This window comes from Anoplopoma fimbria, chromosome 19, assembly GCF_027596085.1.
Source record: "Anoplopoma fimbria isolate UVic2021 breed Golden Eagle Sablefish chromosome 19, Afim_UVic_2022, whole genome shotgun sequence".
Classification (NCBI taxonomy): Eukaryota; Metazoa; Chordata; class Actinopteri; order Perciformes; family Anoplopomatidae; genus Anoplopoma; species Anoplopoma fimbria.
Window position 1 is genome coordinate 3,076,186 of NC_072467.1, and position 22,845 is coordinate 3,099,030.

The 22,845-nt window shown below is 42.2% G+C and overlaps 1 protein-coding gene across 1 annotated transcript in view; it reads right to left on the minus strand.

Annotated features, from left to right (window-relative positions):
* The window catches only part of mctp2a (multiple C2 domains, transmembrane 2a), a 31,366-nt gene that overhangs the window by 5,346 nt on the left and 3,175 nt on the right, over positions 1-22,845 (minus strand). The window contains exons 4-18 of the mRNA XM_054619482.1: positions 20,775-20,917; positions 20,585-20,661; positions 20,326-20,440; positions 20,204-20,227; positions 17,666-17,842; positions 16,835-16,965; positions 16,542-16,728; positions 16,207-16,300; positions 16,004-16,106; positions 15,810-15,912; positions 15,595-15,696; positions 15,407-15,481; positions 14,998-15,117; positions 5,144-5,263; positions 4,027-4,068 (exon numbers count right to left, since the gene is read on the minus strand). Of these exons, the coding sequence (XP_054475457.1) occupies positions 4,027-4,068; positions 5,144-5,263; positions 14,998-15,117; positions 15,407-15,481; positions 15,595-15,696; positions 15,810-15,912; positions 16,004-16,106; positions 16,207-16,300; positions 16,542-16,728; positions 16,835-16,965; positions 17,666-17,842; positions 20,204-20,227; positions 20,326-20,440; positions 20,585-20,661; positions 20,775-20,917 (1,613 nt within the window). The remainder of the gene's footprint in view (positions 1-4,026; positions 4,069-5,143; positions 5,264-14,997; positions 15,118-15,406; positions 15,482-15,594; positions 15,697-15,809; positions 15,913-16,003; positions 16,107-16,206; positions 16,301-16,541; positions 16,729-16,834; positions 16,966-17,665; positions 17,843-20,203; positions 20,228-20,325; positions 20,441-20,584; positions 20,662-20,774; positions 20,918-22,845) is intronic.

Sequence of the window (22,845 nt, forward strand, 5' to 3'; positions counted from 1 at the left end):
TAAAGAGAGCTGAGAAGCCTCACATCAAAAGGAGGAAATAATGACAGGAATGATGACAGAGGGCGGGAGAGGAAGAGTGAGAGGGAGTAAAGGGAATGAGAGTGTTGGGGGAGGGCGCTCTGATGGACCCTAGCAGGAGGCTTGGGGATGTCTATATGTTTATGTTACAAGTCAGCCCAAGCCGCAGCCTGTGTGCATTGACAGGGTCCAGACAGAATGCCTTTATCAGAGCTTCACGAGGCAGCCCCTGGGAACACACTGTCTGCCAGCACACAGAGACTCCCCACTGTCAGGCCCACTCTCCTCCACCAAAGGCGCAGGAAGAGAGCAATTCCCACACTAGCAGAGCCTCCCCCACTGGGGTTCGGATCTGGACAGACACTGGAGGCTCAGCACTGTCCAAAAAAGGAAAAACTATCACAAATATGCTTTCTGTGAGATTAACATCTCATGGTCTCGTCATTGGGGACAGAGGACTATCTGTGTTTATGCATCATCTTACTCCACTCCACTGCATGGGGGGGGGGTGGGGGTGGGGGTGGGGGGGGGGCTGAGCAAAGCAAACCCTCATGCGTGTCCTTTACTCCACATCAGGTGTTAATTGAGCTCGCTATCCTCCGTTTATGTTGAAAGCCGGGAGCACTGGTAGAGTCTGCTAAAAGCCATTACAATCTGTGCCGCGAGCACCTGATGGACGCAGAGAGCCCCGCATTGAGAAATGATAGCTCTCTAGATATGGAGCCTCATCAGTTAGGCTCACATTCCTTTTCATTTTTTCCATTTAAGCTTGTTTAAGCGACCCAATTACACAATTTAGAATTCCTACCTAATAAGAGATATGAAGCATTATTTAACTGCACTTGGGACACTTGCAAGGAAAATTCAGCCAGAAATACGGCTCCGGCAAGAAAAAAAAGAGACACCATATTGGCTTTCATTTTTAAAAAGGAAAAACAGACAAATAGATGTACTCTGAAGTATGCATCGACAGGCAAAGCTCTTGTGATTATCATTATTCATGTGTTTTAAGATTCTTGAAATCCTCCATCTCCTTAGCGAACCAAAACTGAAGTTCTTCCTACATTAATCATTTGATGATATTCTTTATCTTTGTTCATTTCTCTTTCCGCATGTACATGAGTGCAGAGAAAACAAAAATTAATAAAAGATCTCTTTCTGAAATGGAAAAAGGATTGGGTAAACTGGGGATGGAGTAAATGAATCCTAAATGTCTACTGATTAGAAAACCTGTGTGAAATCATATTCTCATTTCAGATAAAATTGTAAAAGCTTGCTTTTAAGGTGCGGTAATGGAGAACCAATTTGATCTCCTGCACAAAGGTAAACATACTCTCACAGACGCGGGATATTATCAAAGGCTGGAAAAAAAGCTCATTTAGCATCATTCTAATTAGAATAAACTGTGCCAAATTTGCATTCTTAGACTGAATATCTTTCTACTGACTTTTTTGACAAAGATAAGAAGTGCATCTAAATGAAAAACACCTGTGTTCCAGGAAAATTATCTCACATGGAAATGAAATAAGCTAACAAACAATTTGCTGGGATAAAACACAAAAAAGCTCTCAGAGGCTTTAATGTGTTGGTCGGTCCGTGTGCGGTAGCTCTCGTAAAGCATTCGACACAATCATGACACCAGCAGTCTGTCTGACTGGTGTGCTCAAGGAGACCCAGCGGTGACTGTGGACTATCGGGTGAGAGATGGAGTAACCCCCTAGCCCAGTCTAGCACCCCCACTATCACCTCCTCACCCTCCCCCCAAACTCCCCTGGGCAAGGCTCTGGGAGCAAGTCAACCCCGGACCAGCACGGCCAGCCGGGGGGCAACGAAACGGCCGTTTCATCTTCCCTTTTCATTTCTATTGGAGATCTATGGACTTGTTTTGCCTCTCTGTTTCTTTATGTTATGATTAAATATTGTCTATCTGCACAATTGATACCTAAGGCCAAAGGGAAGTCACTTTGCCCACACATAATTTGTAAGCTGTCTCTTTCCCCGAGGACAGATTTGTTCACAGTCAGAGAATCTGTTCTGTATTATCCTGCTGTAACACTGCCTTGCCTTTCGTCTCTCTTTAACGTCATGCCTTCACATTCTTGCTGCTCTATCTGAGGTTTAAATATTTCCTTCCTCAAGGGGGAAAAGGGGGATAAAAAACATATTTGAGTGGTAATCATAACCTTCTCGGAGGGAAAAGCCTTTATTCGCATGTTAGAGGAAAGACTGGGGGAAAAAAGCAAAGGCTTTGAAGTCATCAAATTTAACACTGATCACTCTTTAACCCCAAATATTTTTAAAGAACACTTTGATAGGAGGTGTAAAGCTACACTGCTTGATCTAACTGCATGATATTACATTCAAGTGACAGCAAGACCATAACAAGACTTTCAAAAAAGCCACTTTAAATTAAAGCTGACAGCTTAAAACAAACATGGGTGACTGCTTAATTAGTAAATGAAAGGAGATATTTCATTTCCTCGGAGTGTGAAAGGGCTTATGGAGGCTCATGGAAAACCTTTCAAAAAGCTTTAAAAGTTTGCAAGCACATGCAGCGTATTGAGAGAATCTTAAACCTTTCTAAAGACGCTGCTTTTTAGTTTAAGAAATGGTAAACATACCTCTATTATATATTAAAGTTTCTAGGTAAAGACAAATGTAATAATCATTCTACATAGCAATGATATTAAATAACTGTAATCCTGTCCGATTCAATATTCACAAATAACACTGACTTTTCGGTGTCACTGCTGTTTGTTTAAGCACCAGTTTGCCTGTTCCTAGCAAATAAAAAGCAAACGCGTCTTCCCACTCTGTGTGTGCAGACATATCATGCGAGTTTCATCTGTGAATTAGCCCATCCTTTCAGACAGGATTTGGTGGATGTGCCTGTGTTTTTAAAAGAAGCTGGCTTTTTTTCATAGCCCCAGGTCATCACAGCAGAATATATTGAGCGCATTATGGATATGAATCCTGGGCCTAGACACGCAGCACAAGGGTCATTGCTTGGAGGCTTTGCGTTAGCTCCACACTTCATTGCCATAAAGCAATAATACACATCCCTGTTAACTCTTCCTTCTTTACAGAAAACAGTGGGATGAGTGTAATTGAATATTATGTGCTGTGGGGAAGTATAATTTTTAGGCTACTTAAAGATTTCCTGTTGTTTTGTTTTGTTGAGACACTAGAGAGACACATTAATAAAAATTATCATTTATGATTTCTCACAAACGAACAAGTGAAAATGACTGATAACCTTAAGGGCAAATAAAGTTTACTGCTGTGTTATTCTACTTTGTTCATTTGTTCTGGTAGTATAAGGTAATTCTCAACACAACTGTCCCATTTAGAAAATATTTTTTTTAAAAATGACTGACTTAACGCTAACAGCTGTGCAAAATCTAATTGACGGTGCTGTTTAAAATATGATTTATAGATTTTGAAAAGGGCTGCAGTATCTCGGCAGAGTGCAATTGTAGAGTGACACTGAATACCCAGAGGAACAGAATAAAGATCTACATGCTACAACTGTTTCATAGATGTTCCCCCTCATTTGGGATGCACGTGTATATTTCTATTCTTAGTTAGAAAAAAAGCTTCTGAGGAAGAAACTGTCACTGCGATGACGTCGAAATACAGAGTATAACCTGAATAGCTTTTGGTAAAATATTATCTTTTTTCTAAGAAGCAAGTGTTCATTTGTATAAGAATAACAGCTTTTTGCTGTATCGTGAATTTGTACCCGGCCGAGGCAATGCAGACATTGTTGTGTGTTAGATTTAACCTTGGTTTTTCAAAAGAAATATTACCAGGGTTCACGCTTCTGATAAGTCGAAAATGAATTTTACACAAGCCATTGAGCAATGTCACTGTGAAATGTTAAAACAGTCCGATTTTATGGTTCATGTTAAAATATATATTTATGTTTATTGTGGAAACTGAGAAGCAAAAACATTCCACCAAAACACATTATCCCGTAAAATGTTAGAAAGAGACAAGATAAAATACCTTCTCGTCTTCTTCTTCGTCGTCACCCATGCTCATGTTCACCTAAGAGAAAATAAAGGGTAGAGGGTGATTTCAAATGAAGGGACATGTGAGCACTGGAGCATTTTTAACAAACACCTAGTAATGAAATTTTCTTTGAGTACATTCACCCCTATTGGGAGAGGCTTGTTTCCATAGAGACTGCATCACAGGGGTGACCTCACACAAAAGGAGAGGTGAAAGAGGGCCTTCCTCACAAGAGCACTGTCACACCAAAGCAATCTCATTTCTCCACAACATAAGCACACAGAAAAACAGAAAGAGAGAAAAAAAAAAACACATTTAATTTGGATGCTGTTGCCTAGATCACTTTATATCAAGTCATCCCTGACCCCAATGTGTTGCACACTGTGACATTGCCTGGGAACAGAGCTGTGTCATTGCCGGCCAGAGGGTCACAGAGGGGTGGCGGTGTCTCAACACTGGATATGAGGGTGAGCCTGGGCTTTAACATTGCCCAGGGACGGCATCTTTGCCAGCAGCCATAAACACAATCACCGGGCCGGGGATTTTGCTTTGGGGAGGGAGTGTGAGCGGGCCAGGCCCCTGGCTGGCCGGTGAGAAGGCTTACAACACAGTGAAATTGGGGGGCAGTCGGAAGTGTGAACAGCATTAACCTTCACAGACATGTGTAGGGCAACCATCATTTCCATAACAGTAGAAAGAGAGGAGATAGTAGCATGTTGTGGAGAGACATATAGTCCTGCATTTACAGATGTGACAAAACTAAATCAACAGACTAAAGGCAATGCAAACATTTACAGTGATTTGATTTTAGTGGCTCTTTACTGCTTGGTGTTTTACTGGGCCTCTTGAGAGAATGTAGAAACTAGTTTAACCAGCTATAAAACGTGGAATCCTCATCGACAGGCTGTACTGTGAGGTGCATTTTATAGACCATCAGTATTATACAGTGTACATGCAAGTACAAGAGTTGTTAATTGACATTACTTTAAATCAGCTATTTGTCTAATGTGTGCCAAAAGGATTTCATTCCAACAGGGTTCGACCAGAGTTGACGTGCATCTACAGATGTGTATGGATGAATGCTGAAGAGTTCGGAGTCCTTGTCACTCACCAGGTCCTGGTTGGAGCTGGCCTTCCCTGCAGTGAGCTGGAAGTAGTGCCAGCCAATGAGCAGAAGCAGGAAGAGGGGCAGCATGAAGAGCTCCCAGTGCCACACCGTCACAATGAAGATCTGAGAAGACAGGACATGACAGTAAAACGCAAAGCCCATCACTCTATAGCAGGGACCTTGCTTTCAAATCTCAGCAAGCCTGTTCCAAAAACAAAATATAGAATGGACTTAACCACGTCCTAAATCTCATGAAAAGCACTACAGACTGTAAAGCCTCTGAGATTTACAGCCAATGGCAACAGATTTTACTCTTAGTGGTTTGAAAGTAACAGACATTCAGGGACAACTTTTAATATCTTGAAATCCTATTTATATACACCAATAACACTGTGCTGGCAGAGCGTCTTACAGTGGAACAGAAAGTATGACATGGATAGGCATGGTATGCTGTCTTTTAACTAGCACATCAAATCCTCTTAGATTCGGAAGCAGCGAGGCTCTCTGACGAGGCGCATATGGCAACTGGAGGAGCATTTGCAACATTTACCCCCTCCATGGCGATGATACTGAGAAAAGCCAAGACCCCTGGTAGAAATAAGATGGATCACACTGAATGAGTAATCCCTCATAATTCTGTAAAGGAGTGGTGCTAAGCACGTTGCACAACACCCACTGCATTTCACAGCAGAGCACTAATTGGACGGCTGCATTTAAACCCATTTAGTGACAGCCTAATTAGTCTGTCTCCAACTGAAATTATCAGGAATGTGTGAGGAGGATCACACCAGTCGGTTGACAGGGATGAAATAAAAATGTCCCCCACAGCAAGTTGAATCTTAAAATCTATTATAGTGCGATTATGTGCCAATACAGCCAACATATGGTCCACTTTTATATACCGGCAGTGATCTTTCACAATGTAAATTTGTCCTCATGCTTTATATACACCGGTTACATTCCTTCTACTTTCTTGAGTTTTTTTCTATTTCTTTTAAAAAGTTTATTTTAAAACATTAAGTATAACTGCTGAGCTGAACCCACATGATGACAGTACTGTGCAGGCTTTGCTCAAAGAGCTTGAGGCTGCTTAGACTACGAACAATATGTTCGAGTTAAGTCCGAGACAGGATGTGAACCACTGGGGCCTTCAGGCCTCAATAGCAGGTCTGTAAACAGCAGACTGCTCCTGTCATAGCAACCATACAGAGTCCGTGTATGGTGCTCTGGGGGCCAGTCTACCTACTGCCACACCAGGCCTAGGTTCAAACAGCCACCAGGGAAACATGAACCATGAGTAATGCAGACAACACTGTGGCCCAACTGCCCTAGGCTTCACCACTGTACTGCTTATTATCCCTCAATACAACCTGGGAGATAGTGGGTGAGTCGAAGCATCATGAACAAACACAGCAGGAGGACCAAGGTATAAAGAAATGAACATTATCAACCATATGTTATTCTTGTCTTTTTAAAAGAGCTCATTTGAATTACGTATGCAGCAACAAACTACAGCTAGTAGGGGATAAAAAAAAAGGTAAACAATGAATATGCATGATGTGCAGAGGTAGCTGCAGTACATCTCAGCCCTGTTATGAATAACCTACGTCATGTGTTGTCACCTCAGTTCCCATGAGGCAACTCTAAAGTGACGCTCCCCTCACCCCAGAGGAATTCAGCTGGCTGGTGGACAGGTAGCTTGTCATATTCCCAGTATTCGCATAAAAAAAGAAAAAGAAAAGGGGGGGAAATGTGCCTGGAAACTGACATGAGCCCAGCAGGAATGTTGAACCTCCTTGCCCTCCCTGCAAAAGCTGCTACATTAACCACTAAAGTCTAATTGCTTGGTCTCTGTCTTCCTGTGCAAGTCAACAGAGGGAGCCAATTCATTTCCGCCCAGGGAGCCGGCAGAGAGAATCTGTCACAGGTATTCATAATCGCCCACTAATGCAAATTTCTGCTCACCGCGTTCTGGCTCAGTGGACAAGATAAAAGCCTACAGAAATACAATGCCTTGTGTCTAAACTGAGTGCTTAAATGAGGGTATAAACCAAAACTGTCAGAAATATCTTCTCAATTCCTCCCTCATGGTATGTCAGCCCATGTGTTCAGGATTTACATGCTTTTTTTTAACACTAATAAAAACGATGGAGAGAAACATCTGGGAAAACCTCTCAGATTCCTTCACTCAGGTGCAAAGACTGAGACTTCGCCGTCAGACATCCCACAGTAATGAGCAGAGGCAGAACTAAACCTTTCCCTTGTCTCCCCACATTCTCCAGAGTTTCTGTGAAATGGAGACAGAACTAATTCCCCACTAAGTGGTTTATGTTTTATTAGCAAGCAGCTGAGTGATTAAAGGACATGTTGGACAAAGTGCAACCTCTCAGGCGTAAGTGTAAATTCGTATAAAAAAGAATCCACATTTTAATTGCCATCAAAGAGGCTCCATTTCAGTCTTAAGGGCCTGACTGCATATTTTTTCATCCGTCAACAAATTACACATGACAAGTAAAGCCTTGAACTTTTTAAACACGACAATGCTAATATGTTGCTGTGTGAGCAGTAAAAAAAAGAAAAAGTAATTTATTTAACCAAAAAGGCCATAAAGTAACAAACAAAAGCTAGGGAGGTAATAATTAATGATATACCTGAGCATTTAGGTTCACACACAGCAGAATTGGATAATGAACGACTTGTAATTGAACAAGTGTTAGTATGTATGTCTGGGAGGAGTGTCTCTAATGTAGGAAAACTCCCTTGACAAACACCATTTAGCTGAAAAATGTCTGTATGATTATGCACAGGGTGTCTAGGGAGAAAAAAAAGAATGAATTAATAAAACTATTAGCACACGGTGGAGTAGATGATGGAGATGCACTCTCCTTAGCCACCTGTAAGCGCTTGGAGAAGGGGGCAACCCTGGGCAGAGCAATTCTGCCAGCAGGGTTAAGAACAGCCTGACAGATTTGTTTTATAGTGCCATTAATATGATTCCTCTAAATGCATTCTGCGCCTTCTCATGCAGATCCCTGGCCAGCAGAACCCAGTACCTAATAATAAAGCACTCAGCGATTAAAAGTGTGAATAAAATAACTTAAAGCTGAGCAAGCATGGCAGCTCCCACCACCCACACGCTCCCAGGAGAGGGAGAAGAGATCGTAGCAGGAACAAAGGGACAAAGACACCCTCTATAAGAGTTTCTACCATCCTGTAAATTGATTAAGAGAGGAGAGGGGTGCCCAGTCTATCAACCCAAACTACTGACTGGCAGACGCACCACCAGACTGCAAGGCTGCCAAATGCTCTCTTATACACTACAGCAGATAACAGGCTATAAATATAGGCGTCACATCAGTGTAACACACATAATACTGTTGATGAGCCAATTGAGTCTAATGTCACAGCACATGAGGCCATACAATATCATTAAAAATACAGCTAACTAAAAAAAACTATTTGTTTAACGTCGTACATGTCAAAATACCCTTATTTTTAAGACTATGACCTATCAAAAAAAAAACACAGAAGATTTTATCTTGGCTGTATCTTCTCTACTCTCCTCAGTTTCACTCCACTTGGAAAGCTAAACAAAGCGAGGAGAGCGCCAGGCAGCATTATGAGGGTCAGTCATGGGGGCTGTGGACGGATGCCAGATTACGTGAACATATACTGAAAGAGTTTAACAAGACTGACTAACAGGCTGCAGGGTTTGTGAATGTATGTGTATGGTTGTCTCTGCATTTCTTTTGTGCGTGAAATGAACAGAATAAAAGCCAAAATCTGTGCGCGTGACAATGTGCAAGTATGGGATATAGACATATGGGATATATAGAAAATGTATTACAATGATTATTTAAAAAACAAAAACAAATAGGATCCTTTAAAAAACCCTTGAATAGTCTTTACTCTGATAAAGATGGTCTTTTTCTGGGTGAAATCAAGGGCAGTAAAATTAATCTGCATTACCTCCTCAATTAAAATATGAAAAAAAGAGATTAATAATGAATCAAAGGCAGAAGTAGCAGCTCAGCTCACGCAGGTCTTTTTTTTTTTTTTTTTTTAGCCCAGCTGAAACAGAGTCTGGCTGAGGGTTTTATGTTGGGGACAGGAGCGGCAGGCTTTAAAGTAGCTGTAAACGCAGAGCAATGAGACATGTAATTTGTGTTGAGCTTGGGCCAGTGTGGGGACAGGCTTTCAGGGGGTGTCAGAGGCAGAGGAAGCACAGATAAGATTTCTCTTCGGGGCAGGTAGAGTGTGTGGGCAGCCATGGTGCTCTGAGCTAACGCTGAATAAATATTTCACATACGCTCAGCTCAAGTCTTATCGACTGGGGAGAAAGAGAGAGAGAGAGAGAGAGAAGAAGAGGGGGAGAAAGAGAGAGGCTACATACGAGTAAGATAAATAAAATGGGAAATCTCGTGTCCCTCTTCAGCGGGGTAAAATCCTCCAGTCCTGGAGAGTATTGCAATTGACAAATACATTTATATATAAAATATGTTATTATATATAGTAACATTCATATTTACTGTATTAAAGTTACTCAGGTTAGGTGGTTAGTTTCCCCCTTTGTTAACAGTCATTACTATTATTTTGCTTATAAAAACTGAAAAAGAAATGCAACAAAACATATTTTTAATAAAACAATAGTTAAATAATAGAATAAACAATTCCTTGTCCTCAAAATAAATTGTGAAGAATTGTGCTATTTAGTCTAATTTTACTCGAGTCAGTGTTCACAATTTTTTTTACAATTTAAAAACAGAAGGCACGCTTCTGATAAACAAATGCCACAGCTTGTAAGGACGCATGCACAGCACAGTGCAAAAGTGATAGCAGCTCTTTATCACAGCACTGAGGAAGAGCAGCCGTGTGAGGAAAAGCATTAGCATTTGCTCACTGGGCCAGCTCTGGCCGTTGTCTCCCCGCCTGTCTGACACATGCCAGGGCCAGAGCAGCGCCAGTACGAGGCTGGAGCAGGGCAGTCAGTGGGGGCCCCGTGGTGTCTGTCAGTGGTGGCTACACTGACCCTGCACTCCAGCACTGGCCACTAGTGTTTAATCCGTGTCGGGAGCGTTAACACTGAGCGACCTCCTGGGTGACAGATCTGCCATGCGAGCCTTTCCCCCTGAGGAGGTGGGGAGGGAGTGGCATTGACTCTCTCTCCCTGTCAGCTCAGCTCACATGCACGTTAACGCGTCGGGGCCAAGACCGGCCCCGAAACACCCACACTCGGGGGCGGACAGGTCGCCACCTCAGCTGCCTGGGGAGAAGTGTCCTCTGTGACTAGGAAGGTGGCGAGTATGCTAAAGGCAGTCATTATTATATGGCCCACACAATGGGGTTAAGCACAAAGCATACATGAAAAAAATGGCACAATACAAAGCGACTAAGTACAACAGATGCAGAGATAAAACCTCTACTTGTTGTATTCAGTGCCGCCAGCCATTATAAATCAGCGCACTATTTGTTTGTACTTAAGTTACTTCATGCTGTCTGAAAATACAAAATAATAATAATGAAGAATTCTGTCAGTTTAAATTGAATAAAGTGTTTCCTCAAAGCTGAATTCCTAAAACATATGAAGATAGGAACAATTTCACAGCTCTAATGAAGTAAATATTAACGGAGAAAGCTTATTAATCCCACTAATAAGGGGACATGTTTCAAGGTTACTGCATTCAGCCACCCTCCAGAGCTGTCAACTGACACATACCGTTCAGGGCAGCTAAATAATAACACTATGTTAAATCAGGAGGAAATGCTGAGTAGTCAGAGCCTATCATTTAATAATTAATAGATCTCAGACTCAAAACCGTGAATACACACCATCGCCATCACTGTCATAATTTTTTTTCTCAACTAGACACATTCCCACTACACAGTCTGTGAAACCTCCCACAGCCAAGGAGATGGAGAGCATAACCCCATGAGACTGAAGAAACACACTCCTGAAAGGCCTCCAACTTTTTCAAACTGAGAGAAAACAGATGCAGAGCAGAAACAAGGAGACAATTCACAGGCGTGCACGGGCTTGCTGTTCTCACAAAAGCTCGGCCACACTGCAATGCAGTAAACCACAAACAGGCAGATCCAACACTCACAGAGCATCTCGTTTTCAAGGACAGTGTTAACAAGAACAATTATGAAAACTCTGATTATGGCTTTGATCTTAGACAGGCTGGTGTTCTGGTTAATGGCCCCGACTGCCGGAGGCTTTACACAGGTGGTCTCCCGAGACCTCTGGAGCCAGATCTGACCCTGTACGGCCCTCATCTGGGGAGACGATGATTCTATCAGTCCTCAAAAAGTGCCCGTTGCAGCTGCCAAGTGTGTTTACGGCTGCATCTCATCAAACATTCATCAAATGCCATCTTTACAGTGTGTGATGTGGAGCAATCAGCATTTCACAGGCTGTCAAATGATGTCTAAAGCGGTTGCTACCTGGCAATGACAAAAAGAAAACGGTTCAAATACTCACATAAGGTACACAGTTTTCTTTCTAGTCTAACTCCTGACAGATGAGGTACCTCATATGTTAAAATATTAATTCTACTTAAATACTTAAAGCGATCTAATGACAGCAAAGCTCAAAATCAGCTTTCAAGTGTAAATGATCTTTTTTTCTTTTTTTTTTTATTACTTTCATCCATTTCATCTAAATCAAAAATGTTCTCAACTTTAAACTTCTGAAACAGATTAATTTGGCTGTCTAATACACGTTCATTTAGCGTCTTTTTTTCTTCCTTTTTTGAGGAAGAAACTTGTGTCTCTTGGTGTAATGCACAGAAAGTTGTTCCCAGAATGTTGAGAAAAGTAACTGATCTCCTTAGTGCATCCATTCACGTTTCCAGCAGTGCAGTAGCTCCATCTACAGGTCCTAATCTTGTGTGCAGCAAAGAACTCTAGGTGACCCCTCTGCAGTCACTGCTGATGTATAGCACATTCATCTCGCTCAGTCTTAGTGAAAAGCACATCTAAAGGCCGTTATTTTATGAAGATTTTAGCTGTCACTTTTCCTCTCTCTCTGAGAAAGGAACATGCTGTTGTCAAACTCTTGAAAAGCGCAGATCCTAGGCTCATTACTGTAGCATAAACAAGAAGAGGAAAAAAAATTCCTTCAAATTTCTTGTTTGTATTTCCGTTCACTGATGAAAATGTTTATGAGGATTTGCCAGAACTTTGTTAAAATGCCAAAGAGATTATTTTCTTTTCTTGCTTTTTTTTTGTTGTTACATTACCTAATTAGAGAGATTCTATTTTAAAACTGCTACCCATTGGTGGGAAATCGAAGGCGACTTCAAACAACCTGGGCTCCGCTGATGAGACTGCACAATCAAAACAAGTAACCTCCTGCACTCGCAAACAGTGACAATAATGCAAGTATTTCCATTCCTCACACAACAAACTAAATCTACCATCAATCTGTAAATGCTACATGTATATGTTTCTTAGTGTGCAGCTTTCTGCCACTCACCAGAGAAAAGTTGTCTTGATATCAACAAAGAAGGCTTCTCCCTTGCCCACCAAAAAAAAAAAAAAAAAAGGAACTCCACATTCCCATTCACTTAGTTAACATGAACCAGAGCAGTGATCCCTCATGCAAAATTTGAATACCACCAACAAGCACTTCATAATGCATACCTGAATCTACATAAACAGGATACAAATGCAGTCTGCATGCTGTGTGGAGGTCAGAGAATTGGCCTGTGGGACTGAGTGATATAATGGCTGAGTATTCCTGGTAAAGCACTACGCGAGCATCCCGCAGTCCCAGTAGAAACCACAGCAGCGGTAATGCATTACAGGATGTATATGGTGTAAAAGGGTAGGACCGGTCTGCCTGCTTGATAAATAATGTATTGTAATGTATATTAAAGCTAGACCCACCACTGCAGCGTTTCCTACCAGCATACCCTGAGAAGCCCTGCACTGCCTGCCACTGTGGAAAAGAGCAGACACTACTGGTATAATTATGCACATCTGAGAGGCAAGCAGAGGCCATCTGTCAATGTCTGAATCAGTTACCTTATTACCACTGCCTAAAGATATAAAGATAGGAGTGGGAGCCGCTTTCATTAAGGCACATGGTGGCATGCTGCTTTAGACAGCTCCAAACACTAACTTAATTGCAAATGATGACTTGGAGGAGGAGGGGTGGCTGCTCAGTGGCTACCCTCAGAGTGGGCAGCGGCACTTGTGTGGATAGCGGCATGGGACTAGGCTTGTCATGACAGTCAGTCAAGACCTTGTTGTTGCTCTCACTGACTGAAGTTCAGACGGTTTTATTCCGGTTACCATCAATTGCATGCCATATTTACATGTGATTTGCAGGTTTCCACTGTGCTTGTTACTTGTTGAGAATATAACTTGATGCAAAAAAAGAACCTTTCGCTCGTTGATCTCTCAGTCTGCTGATGAGGTTGCTGAATACTCTGTTTGGGCAATTCTCGCCATGCACCTTTGACACTTGTAATTTTTGAAGCACACCTCATCGCAGACGAAGGCGTACTCTGACTACACTGTTCCTGTCTGCTTTTACAAATAGCATGCGTTACCGTCTTAAAAGAGCAATTGTTTCAAAGCAGCATACAGTCAATGTCATAATAATTACATGACACACAGCTGACAAAAACTAGATTGGGAAGCACTACTTTACAATAGAAATGATGATCCTGATGAAAGTAGTGAGCATGCAAGTCTTTTTTTCTTCATTCTAAGATGTCTATTTGTGCGCTGCACTCCTAAACAGCAGGTGGAGTAGAAGTGGAAATGAAAGATTAGAGTGTGCCACCACACACTCCCATCGCCTGCGGAGGATCTAATTATAGGTGGAAGAAGATGGCCCCATCCCGCTGACCTGTCACCTGTCAGCCTGCCTATCCTCCTGCTCTCCTGCCCGGATCCCTGCCTCCAAGTCTCTCGCTATCTGCCTTCGTAGACCGCACCCTTACCCGACTGTCTTCCTCTTTCTGTTCTTCAACTTTCTTTCCCAGATAGTAGCCTGCCTCCCACACTCTATCCTTATACAATCGGCTGCATTGTTCTCCGTCTTCCTGTCTGTGTGTCCGCCTGCCTGTCTGTGTGCCTTGCCGTTCTAAAGGCTGTGATACACTGAGCCTGGCCATTGCCTGGGGGGATTTGCACCTAAGGATCAGTGAGAAGGGCTTACAGAATACACCAGGTATGAATTGCATGTCATTCTGAGACAGAGCAGACAGAAGAAAGGCGGTGAAAGGAGAGTTCTTCACACACCCTGTCTGTGACCGCTTCCTCACCCTGACACGGCGCTGGCAGGGCTTTCATGGCAAGTGTACACTCTTAATCATGACATTACATGTGCTGTACTGAGGGGGATTCACGGGGTGATTTAAGATTATTTAAGCTTAGGACCTTAGATCATATACCCTCATTAAAAACAGCTAAACAGAGACATTTAAACAAGGTTCAAATCTCGGAGGCAGACTGTCACTCCTCCACCCAAGGAAGCTGAGACTGTGATCCTCCTTACACCGTCCCCTGGGCGAGGAGGCTTTGCTAAGAAGTCAGATGTACAAACGTGCAAACCCCACCCCTTCAAATACACTCTAATGTCATCAGAACTGAAGGAAAGCCAAGTGGGGTTTGATTTAAAGGATAGAGCACATCCATCACATACGCGCGGGATAAAAACAGAAGGCAACCGTTGTTTTTCATGGGAAAAAGACGAGTGAGAGAGAAAATGACTAAAACAAAGATTCTCCCCAACATCTAATTCACATAAAATGAAACAATAAAACTGGGCTGCAGTGAAACGGGACAAAACTTGTTCGCCCCAAGGCTTAAAGAGAGTTCATTAACGTGAGGCAATGACTTACCAGAAAGGCTATTAGACTCCGTTGCATGCTCTCCCATTGAAAACAGCTTTTAATGTACTGTAACGTGTACAGAACTGCTGTGCTGATTTTTCGAACCCGACATATATTCCGGGCAAGAACCTAATGGGAAATAAAGGGAACAAAACACCAGTAACTATCATTTGATACTGGACATAATGTTTATGACTTTGCAATGAGGTTCAATGAGCTTTACAATATCTTATTTGCTACTTGTGAAGTTAGATGTTTAAAGCCAATTAAACAAATTAGTTTGACTATGTCCGATCCAAACTGCGACCGTGTGTAGCTTTGTTGTGGATACTTTATTATCGTGATGTGAGGAGAACGTACTGGCAAGCATTTTTGTTCCATCTGCTTAATTCTGCTAAAAAAAGTCTATAGAAATAACCTTTTTGGAGAACTTCAGGTTTTCCTCCATCGGTTTTGTCTCCTTTGGTTGGAAAGTTCTGATTCCAGCTCTGACCTGGGACAAAAGAAGGACACAACAAACACTGTATTTCAACACACTTCACACTATACGAGATGAAATATAATCAGCTTTCTAACAAGCTTGAACATATTTAGTTTGATCCTTACTTTGTTATAGATCACTTCCAGCACCAGTGTGATGGTTCCTTTTGATGCATTTCCCAAGTCTTCTTTCTTCAAGAACAGGCATATCTGCTGCCCATTCTGAACCTTTAAGAATTAAAAAAATGTGTATTTTATATATCAGATTAATATTATATGCAAGACCAACTTTATCCTGTTGTCAAAGTAGTAATGTGGTGGCTGATCATAAACAAACTTACAGTCAGTAATGGAACTGCCACTTTCCCCAAAAAATTTGGGGCTTTGTCTCCATTTTCATCAAGGAGAGTCACCTCTATCACATCATGAATGTCCTTTATTGGGCTGTAACATAAGAGTTAAGAAATACTTTATTCAAATATAAATATACAACACAAAATAAGACAGCGTTTTTTGTCCCCAGATTTCTACTTACAAAGTAAAGGCTTTGTTCCACTCTGGATTGAGGCTCTTGTAAATTGTGTGAGTTTGAAGTTTGCAGTTTCCGAGCTCCACAACACAAAAAGCGTTGCTTTTTCCTGCAAATGACAAAGAAGTGTTATTATTTATTGTTTAAAAAAAAAAAGCCATCCATGATCATGATAATAGAAAGCAAAAGTGAGTAGTTCTAACAATTACCATTGAGGTCTGCGGCAGGAAGATCATTTGCCTTTACAACTTTGGCCTGAAGGAATCCAACCTCCGCCAAACACTTGTGTGAGTTCTTTAAGCTCTGATAAAAAAAAGGAAAATGATTTGAAACGTGTTATTCTAAACTCTTTTTATGAGCCTGATTAATAAATGTACCACTTAAAATGTCACTCTAAACAGAAATATATTAAAGTTAATGAACCACCATCATGTTATAAAATCCATATGACATATTTGTATTTCTTACTATATTAGCTGACATCACTAATCTCCAAATTGAACTATGATTGTATACTAATATTTCACTTAAAAAAGGAATTTACTAATTTCTCCAATACGGCGTCTTTCTCTTCTGGCTTCTCCCAGGCAGCCGTTTCAATGTCAGAGATGGAGACTCCCCAGCAGGGTCTAAGGGTGACCAGAAAAACCAGCTTGCCCTTTCCTGGGTTCAGCACATGAGTGTAGAGCTGCCTCTCATTAAGTGGAAGTCTCAATAGGTCAATCTCAAACCTGAGACACAAAAGGAAAATAGTTCCATTGAAACACATAAGGCCAACTGGTTCCGTGGAGGCGCCGATGTGAGCAAAATGTGCACTACCAACCAGGAAATACTCACATCCCCCATGATTCCTCACTCTTCCTCCCTCTCTTGGAGTACACCTCCACCTGCAGAGGTTCCTGGTTATCTTCAAACTGATTTAAGTCAAACTGCTCTCTCCACTGGGGATTGGCCTGAATGCAAAGGTTCTGGGGGCAGTTAAGAGACAGATTCAGCACATACAGTAACGGGGAAACACACACACACACACTTTGACAGAACATAAGGTTTAAAGCATTATCAGACTGAGAAGCTCCTGTATGGCAGGTGGATTAAGTCTTCATTCAGTCCAACCAGAACAAGGCAGGAGAAGAGAAAGAGAGGTGTGTTGTGTGCATGTGTCTCTATTTGTGTGTGCTTGTATGTGTACACCTCAGTAGCCACTCTGGGATTGTAAACACTGACAGCTTCCAATTAGAATCAGCTTTGTCCAACAAACAAACAAGCAGAGAGGAAAGCAGAGAGGTTTACAAAGAAATGACACGACAACACAAGACAAGTGCACCATAGAATCATCAGGGGGGAGGCCAACAAGTACAGGTAGATGAACAGGGCATGCTGGGTATGCAAATGAAAGCAATGAAGCCCAGCACCCGAGGCACAGGGAGAAGTGAGTGGCAGCCTTGCCCAGTCTAATGAGCTGCCTCTGCCATGGCCCAGTGAGCCAAGGTGGAGGTGAGTCACTGACAGGCACCTGCTGAGCAGGAGAAGCGGGGAAGTAAGAGATAGGGGCTGGGAAGAAAGACTTGAAGCATAAAGAGCAGACATTAAAAAGACACAGGTGCATGAGAAAAGGGAGTGCAGGAGAAGTAGGAAAAGAGAAAGACTTTTTTAAACAACAAGTCCAACCTTGCTCTTGTACTTCTGATCACCGAGGCGAAAGCGGACGTAAATGTCCCCATGGCCATGCTGCGGCAGGTCCTGTCCCTCCACCAAGGTGATACCAAGCACACCAGTCCACATCTGGCTCTTCAGGGGATCTCTCGGCGTCTCAGCTGGTCGCGGGGATGCTGCGGCCTGGGTCTGCTGCAGGCCAAAGGTACACAGACGGTAACAGTCTTTTTTTTTTTTTTTCCCTTTTTTTTTAAAGCTCAATGTGTGTGGAAGCTCTGTGTCCTCCCCTCTGTTTACGTGCTCCTGCCTCACCCTGGCACCTCATCATGTTCACAGAGTGCATGAAAGTAGGACAAAGGTCCACACTATACAGCACATCTCTGTTGGAGCACATTACCACATCTCTACTGACAGGTAAGCCACACCATAGAGGCTCCTGGAGAGCGAGGAAGAGAGGAACGTCAGCGAGCAGCCAGATGTCCCTGGCTGTGACAGTCCCACTCATCACTGGCTCCCAGACTGAGTGTGGGGAGGCAGGACACTTGGCATACTGCACAAGAGACAGCAGGCAGCAGTGAGTAATGATGCAAACCGCACAGCTCTCTCTCATCAGCAAATTATGCATACATGCAGCATGTATGGCCAGCATCAGAGTTTACTGCGTGTTGGCAAATTCATCCAATATTTATTTAACCAGCAAAATAACAAATAGTTTCAACTAAATCTGTCTTGAATCTACGAAACTAACAAAGATGTTGTGTAATTGAGGCCTCTTTGGAAAACCAAGGACAAGCCCAGCAAATGATCTACTTCTCCTGCCGGGTGTCACAGAGGGAGTGAGAGAGAGAGGGGCCTTGATATGTTTCCATGTTAGAGTTCCCGTGAGGCCATGCAGTGATAGGCCAGGGCTGTAAAAACAAACAGCAGAGAGGTTGTGTAGGGCGGACTGTAATTAAAGAGCAGGACAGTAATCTGCTCTAGCCTCTTTGATTGCCCAGCTCCTTCGACTGCCCCGGCGACGCTGCTTCAAACAGCCCCACTACAACTCCCCTGCCACTCCGGCGCCTCCTCCTCGCTACGGGGTCACAACCCACATTGCCACCCAATCCGGAGGGGATCAAAGCACATCTCAGGGACCTGAATTAACATGGAATACCACAGGCACAGCCCTATAAATATCAGCCCCTTCAAAAGGAGAGGAACAGAGGGAGTGGAGGAGCGATATAAAACAGGCCTCAGCCAAGTCATCCCAAGTGTTTATCTTGGACACATTTCTATCTCAGCGGCCAATAAAACAATTCCACTTAACTGTAAGTGGCCCCTAAAGAGAATCTATTCCTGGTCCTAAAAGGGCTGTGCGATTGCTTCCATATGGTGGGACAGCATGGGGACAAGCACGATGAGCTCAGACCCGGGTCCATTTGGCTGGTACCTCAGCACTGTCCATCCACAGCTGCGATATTACATCCTAACATCTGGGTTATTGCCCGCTATGCCTGGGAATTATCAGCAGCGCAGATCTTAGGCATCCCACACTGGCAACATGCCTCGAACAGCAGAACCCCCCTCCCACTTCTCCCATACGCCCCCCTCCTGTTTGAAACACTATCACACAGCAGAGTTTTACTTAGGCACTTGCCATTCCCTGTCTCTGTGGTGGTAACACAGAGGGAGAAAACGATGTTCTGAAAGAGGGGGAGTGGAGCTGTAAGAGCTGGGTATTCAGCACTTCCAGGATAGGTGTTAAATGCAATAAGATATTGTACGTTTGTCAAAAATGAAATGGGAAGAAAATGGCATTGTTACATTGTTAAATTAGCACTGTGATTTAGGCAGCCGAACATTGTGAAGAGTCCCATCACACATTTCTGTCTCCCTTTGAGTATCTTTAACCATCTGTAGTGAATAACCTACAATGTGTATGAAAATGGCTTCATTCCTTTGTCATCTAATTTCAAATTGAGATTGTCATCAAGAGACTGAACAGTGGCAGATGTAGTGACTACATAGGTGTGAATATAAACCCACTCGCTGCAGTGCGAGTCCCAAACAGCAACCCTCCTATTTCACTCTGAATCTAATTACAGCTGCAATATATTGGAAACCACTTGAGAGGATGTGGAACTTTGTTTACTACAAAACCAAATACTGCTCTATAATATTCATCTAAGGGCTCTTTCATGAAAACCTATTCAGTCAATATTATTATTTTGGTTTTGATCAGAATGTAATATTGTACCACTTTTTTTCCACAGCAAATGATACCACTGAGAATAATATGCATTGCAGAAAAGGTTCACTATAAAACCACAAAGAAATAGGCTGTGCTGAAACCAAGGTTACACACAAAAGCCTGGGTCCTGAGCATACACCTCATTCTTTGTGGCACCATAGTACAGTGAGCTACTGCCCCCTGGTGCTTTAGATCAGGGTAACCGTGAGCACTACAGTGTAAATTACAACAATGAAATCAGGGTGGAATTCCGGATACAATTTGGAAATGATTAAAGTTAAAAGCTAAAAACTAAAAAGTAATGATATACAAATCCATACCTTTGTCTTCCTTGCTGGCCATCTCTATGGATTAAAAAAATTAAAGAATTAGTAAAGAATTCAGGGAAGACGGGACATACCCCTGCATCAACAAATACTGCTGATATCAGAAATACTCTTACAGGGCTTCTTTTGATGGTGGCATCTCTGAACATTAAGCAGACGTCAACAACAATAACCCCCATGTCATCTTCTTTTCTTTTTGGATCATCAAGCTGCAACTCCATTTCATAGGTTCTGTGAAGAGACAGAAAGGACAATAGGATTACAACTGATTGGCCCACTTATCAATATCCTTACAATGATCTATTTCCTAAAATAATATTATTATTATTATTATTATTATTATTATTATTATTATTATTAGGATATATTCCTTACTTGTATAATTCAAGATTGTTCAGAACAATAGAGCTGGAACCCATGAACTCATCAGCCGTCCGTTTTTTATTGTAGATCTGCAACAATATTACGAACATCATTAAGTAATAAACAGAAATTGTGTGCTCCGGTACTAGACCACTCTTGAATTGTAAGATAATGCCCTTATATTCAAACAAACAACGCCTACCCGGACGTCCACCGGATGCTCTCTGTCTCGAAGAGGATGGGAGAAGGACTCGTTCCACCGTGGATTCAGGCTTTTATAAACCACTTTGCTTTTATAGAACTGTTTTCCTTCCAGTTTGAACTTCACATAAGGATCACTGGTCCCTAAAATTAAAAACAATTAAAAAAAATGGCAAATAAGATAATGTTGAGTGACACAAGTGGTAGTTACCTTAACCAGAGTGTATAAACACTGATTTACATAGAAATATATGGCAACAGTGAATTATTAAATGCCAACTATGTTTACTTCGTGTTGAACATATTTTCACTTTAAAAATGTACACTGTATATGAAAACACACACACACACACACACACACACACACACACACACACACACACACACACACACACACACACACACACACACACACACACACACGCACACAACACACACACACACACACACACACCCTTCCCCCATGCTGGTTGTGTGAGAGACTGAAATATGTGAGGAGGGGGTGCACCCCACACATGGCAAAAGCATAGGGATGTAACTGTTTAATTGTGAAAGAGTAGAAACACTCGCCAGCATGAGGCAACCAGAAACCGAAAATCTAGAAGCAACCAGTGTTAATCTCCCAAGCCTGTTAAGAAAGTCTGTCTGCGAGTGGGGTGGGGGTATGGGACTTCTTTGTTTCTGCAATTGCATGCAGATTGGCCAAAAAATGAAAGCCAGTCCCATGCCTTCATTTGTATAGGGGAATAAAGGGGGTGCTTGAGAGAGCCTGCAGGGAGGCTTGAATCACATGACAAAGGCCCTGTGGGGATGGGCTGTCAGGCCTGTCAGCTCCCCACTCCAAATGAACATCTCGCAAAGGCAGGCAGGACCCACAGCAGCTCCACCCTGCCAGCCTGTGACAGGGAAACCTCCAGGCAACTTGACAGGAGGAGAATGTGGCAGCTAGCAAGGAGAAAAGCTCTGGCATGACTGAGAACGGTGACGATGGAAATTAATGGGAAAAAAGGGGAGAACAAAAAACCAAGGAGTGGGGGCTGGTGGCGTGGGTCCTTTCAGAATATGTAATGACAATGTATGCCACTGGTGAGCCTTTGGCACGGTGTTGATTGTTGGGCAAACAGTGGAGAGAGCAGGGGGCGTGTGGGGATTGCATCATCATGGTGCCATCTTGTCAGGGAAAGTAAGGTGTCAACTAGCAGGGAGTAGGGCACTGAGCTTGGAGGGTCTTCTGCCACCAAGCAGGAAAAAAAACAAAACAGTTACGGGTCATTCCAAGAAGGAAGTCCTTTCACTGTTAGGCTGTACAGTGATTCCCAAAGCTGTAGGAGCTACAGCAAAGTATAATATTTATACAATTATTCTAATATTTTTTATATATATATATATATATATATATATATATAATTACAAAATAGCTTCAGGATTTAGATTTCCAATTACAGAAGATTGTTGTAGATTTGAAATACTGACATATCACAGTTTTGTAAAATGAATGCATCCATCTATCTCAAATGACCAGTTCAGACTTTTATTTTTACATGAAGTAAAACTAATTTCTGGTAAATAGCCAAACTTACAGTTTTAAGACCATCTACAACACCTCTCATCTGTCTAACAGACAACTCTCAGCTATATAGTTTCTGTCTAAATCGTACTACACTCTGTTTTCTCTTTCATTTGCAAATCATTATAGTCCAATGCTACCTCATTTTATTCAATTTAAAACAAAAAAATGTAACAAATTTGCAACATTATGTCTAATATATATATTATCCTTTGTTTGTAATGCATTCTTGTTGTTGTAGTTTGTTATATTTATAGTGTATTCTACTATATTGTGTATTCTATAGATGTATATCTATAGTACTGCTATGTATATTTACTGTGTATTTACTGTTTTTGTGGATAACTTGCTGCTGTAACACAATCATTTCCTACTTTGGGATTTATAAAGTACAGCTATCTTTCTCTGAGTTTTCTCCTGTTGTTGTTCCACGTCTGGCCACCTGAGGTCGCTGCTTCCCAAAGCAAACTCTCCTGGGCCTCAAAAAATAGTCAAGTGGGGTTGT